General features: G+C 50.1%; 1 protein-coding gene across 5 annotated transcripts in view; it reads left to right on the forward strand.

Moving 5' to 3' along the window:
* Arhgap44 (Rho GTPase activating protein 44) overlaps positions 1–7207 on the forward strand; it is a 169607-nt gene that overhangs the window by 160593 nt on the left and 1807 nt on the right. For 4 of the 5 annotated variants that reach the window (XM_029483387.2, XM_021176398.2, XM_085829921.1 and 1 more), the window contains 2 exons: positions 923–1080; positions 2556–2933. In XM_029483387.2, the coding sequence (XP_029339247.1) occupies positions 923–1080; positions 2556–2933 (536 nt within the window). Of the gene's footprint in view, positions 1–922; positions 1081–2555; positions 2934–5520; positions 5573–7207 lie in introns of all 5 variants that reach the window. The other variant, XM_021176399.3, reaches the window with a different exon arrangement.

Consider the following 7207-nt stretch of genomic DNA (forward strand, 5'->3'; position numbering starts at 1 on the left):
TGAGGTGGTCCAGGTTGACTGAGGTGGTCCAGGTTGACTGAGGTGGCCCAGACTGACTGAGGTGGTCCAGACTGACTGAGGTGGTCCAGGTTGACTGAGGTGGCCCAGACTGACTGAGGTGGTCCAGACTGACTGAGGTGGTCCAGGTTGACTGAGGTGGTCCAGACTGACTGAGGTGGTTCAGGTTGACTGAGGTGGTCCAGACTGACTGAGGTGGCCCAGACTGACTGAGGTGGTCCAGGTTGACTGAGGTGGTCCCCTCTTGAAGTACTCTTCTTCATCACTTGCATTTCTCATCTTACAAAGATGCTGTGTGGTACATCCCTGTCATACAAATTCTCGCTGAGGACCGGTCCCCTGGGCTCTGCAGGTATCCCAAGGCTATTAGACATTGGTGCCCCTCAGGGGCACTTCTGTAGAGGGCATCACTCATTGGTGCAGGTGATTGCAAAAGTCACACAAACTGAAGAAAGCCCCCTTTTCCTGGAGAGCCATAACCAGAAGTGTGGCTGCAGAGGTAGTGTCAGAAACCCTTGCTGGGAACACAGAGCCCTCTTGGCTCTGGAATACCATGGTGGATAGAAGAAATGGGGAGATTTATTTGGGTGCTTGGTTTCAGAGTGACTTAGAATTCCCAGGTTGAGGACAGCATATAGGGGTGCCACATGTATGTTCCACATTGCTCATTGGTTACCTGAGGGCAGAGGAAGCTGGCTGCGAATACCAAGCTGAGAGTGGAACCCAGATTCAACACTTTGATGGTCACCTATTTGGGACCATCATAGGCTTTGAGAAGGGACTGAGCCGAAGCAGTGGGGTAATAGTTAAGCAGGGCCCAGCCACTCAGGACTCCAGTGGGCAAGATAGGAACTGAAGTTGTCTGCACTCAGGAGTTGCCCTGTCCCATGTGGTTGTGTTTCAGTGTGTCTAAAAGCAAGGAACTGTCGCCAGGGTCTGGGCAGAAAGGAAGTCCAGGTTCCATCCAGGGGACAGCCTGCCCAGGGACGCAACTGGGGCCACAGCCGGCTGCCAGCCCCAGCCAGCTTCCTTCAGACCAGAGTCCTCACACCCTCCGGAAAGGTAGGTTCCCTTCTTCTGACCATTCTTAGGCCGGAGATGGATGTTCTTCCCGTTAGCAAGGGCCTCTGGGAAACTTTGCTTAGTAAATTATTGCCACTAGAGCTCTGAGAAATTACCCACCCCACCAGGGGATGCACTACATATGCAGTAGGTCAGGACAAGATGAGTGGAGAACAGAACTTTTGTAATATATCATGATGCTGTGGTGTTTTACCACCGAGTCCCACTGAGTTACCACACTGCTATGGAGAAACCATTGTTCTTGACATTATACAAAAGAGGCCTATTTATTTTTTGGAAGAGGCTAAAATAATTATTCCCAAGGCATGTAGTAAGAAATAGAAGATAGAAACCTGACCCCAAGTGGGCAGAGCCTGTCTTTCCTTCCCACTGCAGGGTAGACTAGCCCAGGAAATAAGATATCCTCAGACTGGCTTTTCTTTCATGGAGTGGGTCTGGGGAGGGGCCAAGGTGGGGAAGAGCCTGCTGGGCCGGCCTGACTAGCATTAGTCATGTGTGGGCAGCCACTCCTCGGTTGTAGAGACCAATGTTCGTATTTCCAGGGTATTTGCCTACCAGTGGGATGGCCAGGGTGCTTGACTCCATTGTGGAGACCACTCATTTTCAATTCAAGGGAGCAGGCATCCTCCAGGAGTGAAGAAGTAAAGGGGAGATGGAGGAACTTCAGAAAGGCTGGGCTGACCGACCGATCGACCGATCGATGCTGTGCTTTAAAAATGTAGCCAAGGTGGATGTAGCTCAGAGCTCAACTACTTTCCTACTCATCAGCATTACAAAGGAGGGAGAAATTAGTTGGCTCGTCCATGTTTGTACCCGGGGAGGGCGCAGTTACCAAGTTGCAATTGTGAGGGGTAGAGTTCTAACCTCCCATGGAACAGTTGGGTAACTATAGTCCACAAACAGCAATTAATCAGACATTTCCAAAGAACCTGGGACGTCTTGGCAAATTCCCAGCACACTGAAGGGACCACACTTGGGGACCTGGAAATGGTAATGACTGTAATTTGGTCATTGTGCATTGGTTCCATTGACACACAAAAGCTGTTATATCTCTTAACTCAAAGATTCAAAGCACATGCTTGAGGTGGGGATGTGAGGGTCTGTGGGCTAGAGGATTTGTCACCGTGGGGATCACGGTCAGTGTGCAGCTTTAGACAGAGACTGCTTACTCCCTGGGGAGCACCCCACCAGTGACACCTTGAATTAGAGTCTTCCCCAGTAGAACCAGCCTTCCTGACTCACGCTTAGAATTCACTGAGGAGAGAGAGGAGTTAGCAGCAGGTGGCAAGTTAAGGAAACTCAGAGTTCTCGATATTCATTTTTAAAAGCTTATTGGCTGCACTTGGCCTGGCAGGAGGAAGCAATGGGCGATCGAACCCATGAAGATTCACACTAACGGGCACCCTAGTGAGCCTCCCTGATAGCCGTATGTCCTATGTTGTTTTCTCTTACAGTTTCAAAGAAGGTGGCACCAATTCCTCCCAAGGTCCCCTTCGTGCAGCCAGGGACTGTTTCAGATCAGCCCGTTGGCCAGCCATCCCCAGTCAGCCTGTCTCCTACTCCACCAAGCACCCCATCACCCTATGGACTGAGCTACCCTCCAGGGTACTCCATGGCCTCTGGCCAGCTTTCTCCTGCCTCAGCTCCTCCCCTGGCCTCTCCCTCTGTCTTTACAAGCACTTTAGCCAAATCTCGGCCCACCCCTAAGCCTCGACAGAGGCCCACCCTGCCGCCTCCTCAGCCTCCCAGTGTCAGCCTGTCGGCTTCAAGTCCACAGTCCACAGAGCACCCCATGTTAGACGGCATGTCGCCGGGGGAAAGCATGTCTACAGGTAAGTGGGCATGGGTTGTCTGCAGGGCTCCTGTGAAGCTTAGCAGAGTGTGCCAGAGGCAGGACCAGCAGCAGCATCACTGGCCACAAGCTAGCTCCCAGGCTGCCCGCAGAGGAAAACTGTCCTGGAGAACAGCTGCTGTGCAGGGGACCTCATGGGACTCCTTCAACAACTTAGGGATCTGAGTCCACAGTGTTTGTGAGATTGTGTCCTTTGGAGTGAGACCTTCAGAGAGGCTGGCATCAGAGCACAGAGGTGGTGTCACCTTCCCCCAGACAGAGCTCAGCAACTGGGCAGTCCAGATACTTCTCTGGGAGAGGCTAAGAACTACAGGGTTTTCCTGAGGAGGAAACTAATATTTGCAGATGCATATTGCTTACGGGTCACCTTCAGAAAGACAGATCTCTAGCCACACGTGCTGGGGGAAATTAGTCAGACCCACAGTTGCTTAGCTGAGTTTTAGTCTAAATTCAAAACAAAGATGGGGTTGTCTTCCCAAGGACAATATTATAGTTACTAAACACTGTTGACTGTGGAAAAAAAAATGGAGCATTTTAAAAATGTCTCCCAGTCACTTGCCTTATACAGTTAAAGTCAGGGGCAGATCTCTGGTGGCTGCAAATGTTACATGGGCTCTTCCTTATTAGGGAGGTAAGCATAGTGCTGGGCTCTGTACTTGAACAAGTTCATTGTTCATAGGGCAGACAGAGCCTGAATCCTGCTGTAGAACACAATCCCATATGGCAGGTGTGGCAGCTTGAGGACACTGCATACCCACAAATATCGTCACATCATGTACTGTCACACATGAACAGCACATGCACACTGAAAATACATGTACTCTGCACACCGATCACATACATACACCCCACCCCACATGTGTGCACAGCATACACACATACACCACCAATATGTACATATACACATATGCACACAGCACACATAAATGCATGTTACATATTTCCATTGCATATTTACACCAAGTACTCAGATGTGCACAGAGCATACACATATACATACCACACATACACTGTCTTAGGATTCCTATTGCAGCAATAAAAACACCAAGACCAAAAGTAACTTGGGAGGAAAGGGTTTCTTTCACCGTAAGAGCTTATATATAGTCCATCACCCAGGGAAGTCGCGAAAGGAACTTCGAGTAACTCGAGGCTTACTGGCTCGCTTCTCATAGCTTGCCAGCCTGCTCTGTTATAGCACCCAGTACCACCGTCCCAGACATGGCACTACCCACAGGGAGCTGGGGCCTCAATCAATCAATCAACTGCACCACAGGCACCAGAAGCCAATCTTGTGGTGGCATTTTCTCAATTGAGGTTCCTCCTTCCCAGATGACTCTGGCCTGTGTCAAGTTGACATAGAACTAGCCAGTGCACCGCACCACATACACCACACCCTCATATTCACACACACATTTGTATACACTCGATGCACCATACCTGCACATTTACTTACACATATACACATAATCACATATGGACCACACATCCACATGCAGCACACAGATATTTACACCACACTTGGACCACATGCATACACATTACATATACACCAAACCTACATACACACCTACAGATTGCATGAACAAACATCACACATGACACATATACATGCACATACTGCATGCCCATACATGTAAGCCACATGCTCACACAAGAATCTTGCTGGGGCATAATTCAGTGGCAGACCTTTTGCTCTACCCGAGTTTATCGCCAGCATACATATTAAGAAATCTGCCTACTCACATGTATTTGATATTGCTTTCTTTCCCCACATTATCACAGAACTTGGCATGCCACATGAGACAGCAGCCAGAGTTTGTGGGGTCCAGCTCATGGGTGCCAGTGGAAATACTAGTCAAGTAGCAAGTGTTTGTGATGGTCAGGAGTTGCAGTGTTACAGGGATAAGCCATCTGGCAATCAGGCTTCTGTATTTTTGAAAGGGATAAATGTTGACTATAGAGCTGCTTTCACCCATTCTGCAGCATAGTTAAACCCAGGCATTTTGCCGGAAGAGGCAGTGAGCAGTCCCCCTCCTGTGAGTGATGCAGGGGTATGTTACCCAGGCGAGCCCTTGTGGGGAGGCAGCACCTGCTCGGAGGCAGCTCGTGGGGGCTGCTCCACCAGCACTGCAGCTCTGCCAGGTTTCCCAACCACTTCCAGGCAGGAATACAAAGTAGCCCATTCTACAAGGCATAGGATGATGATGAGCGGTGATGTCACTCAAGGAAGCTGAAATGAGCAGAATGACAGAAGTGGTCAGTGGATATCACCAGGCAAGGAGGGACAATGCCTTGCAGCTTGAGGCATTTTATGAAAGGTCACTTTGCATAGCTCAGGCTCAGTGTCTATGACCTTTAGACTCAAATGACATACTGCCCAATTTCCCTGTTGCTTTAATGTTCTTTGGGCAGCAGACCATCATGTGTCCTGTATGTGTAGGTCTCTGACAGCATAGAATTGTAGTCGGTGTGGCCTATCTGGGACCGTGCCATGGGCAGTGTTTTGTGTTACGTGTGTTTCATCCTGTTTGTTCCTCTCTCCGAATGCTATCATTATGTTCTTGCAGCTGTGTGACATGAGTGGCGCAGTGTTGGATACGTATGAGGGGGATTTTCAGGGTAAGCTGGCCCCAGCTCACCTCGCTTTACCCCCCTTAGCCAGCCCAGCCATCTGTCTGGCCACCACCATCCCAGCAGCCCCTCCTCTCACTGCATGTGGCTCAGACCCACCAAAAGCATGCTTATTTCACGTTCTGCCTTTCCTAGTCTCAGGGAGGGCCTCCTGGCTTAGGAGCCTATTTTGCCTTTCTTCTCATTAGAAGCTGGGAGACACATCCAGCAGAGGGGGCCTGGCCCTTTCTTTTCTACCCGTGTCACCATCTTAGCGGCAGATCCCCTATCCTCAAGTTAACAGTTTACCTTGATGACAGACCTGTTCAAATAGGCAGATCTGCTGGAAGCTTGTGCTCTGCTCAGTGACTGTTCCTTGCACCCCTTTGCAGAGGGATATGTCTTCAAGAACACTCACCAGATGCTGTCTGGCACAGGGCCATGACCTTGGTTGGTGGCCACAGATTTGTCCCAGCTGCGCTGATTACTCTTAGTCAGTACTAAGGCAAAGCTTGGTAGTCCATAGGGCAGCACCCAAGGTTCTGACACTCAAGTGTTTTAGAACACATCTGGTCAGTGGTAATAGCTACCTACAGATGTTCTGTCCAACCCTGGAAAGTTTGGGGATATTTTTATCAGTATCTACTTAGGTTTCCTCTCATCAAGAATAGATACTCAAATCTAAAAATCAGGCAACAACATGTGAAGCCCAGAGCACTGAGAGGATTTTGTCCTGGTGACTAGCAGCTAGGCATCTGGTGCTCACAAGTCTCCTGAGGAGGACAAAGCTTCCCTGAGGCTTTTCATGTAAGTCCTGTCCTCTTGCTCAATGACCCGTTTTGCTTAGGCTCCTTTGAGGGCACTGCTGAGGTAAGACTGAGACTGTCCTGTGCTCACTGAGCACCATCTGAAGTGTCACATTCATTCTCAATGCTGTTACCCTGATAGGACTGCAGGGGAGCTTAAGCTTGTCCGAAGCCAGGCCTGCCATGACAGATCTGCAGGTCTGTATCCAGAGAGCCTGGGCAGATTCCTGGTAGACTCCACTCCTGCCTGACCCTCACCTCCAGCAGCCCCCTACCCACATGCAGAACAAAGTCAGCCTCTAAGCATCCCGTGGGACCCACATCACACACTGCAGGGGAGCACTTAGTACTGGCTGGGCCAAGCATCAGACCCCAGATCGGTCCTGCCACCATGTGACCAAACAGGCCACAATGGGTAGAATAGGGGTGTCCAGTGCTCGTGTGTCTGTAGTGTCATTGAAGGCAGTGTCCAAGTGTAATGCCTGTACACTCGGCTTGGTGCTCCTTATTCCAAATGTGTTTCGTTGAGTTTTTAAAGCCAACAAAAAGCAAAGTCACCTTCTGAGTGGCCTAGGGCTGAGTCCTAGGCAGGCTGGTGTACTGTCTGCTGGAACGCTGCTGCCAGCTAAGGTTGAGACAACTCTCAGAAGTCCGGAACTGAGTGAAATGGGCAGAAGGGATGATACAGCCAGAGGGAAGGATCCAGAGCATCCGTCATCCCAACTCGCCTCCTAGAGCCCAGGGCCACTCCCAGTGTGGTGTCCAAAGGCCGAGTTCCCAGCTGAAGGCCTATGGAGTTGTTTTATTTTTGTTGACTCCCAGATGTCAAGACACTTCT

Source organism: Mus caroli, unplaced genomic scaffold (genome assembly GCF_978045245.1).
Source record: "Mus caroli unplaced genomic scaffold, Mus_caroli_1 scaffold_13, whole genome shotgun sequence".
In the NCBI taxonomy this organism is placed as follows: Eukaryota; Metazoa; Chordata; class Mammalia; order Rodentia; family Muridae; genus Mus; species Mus caroli.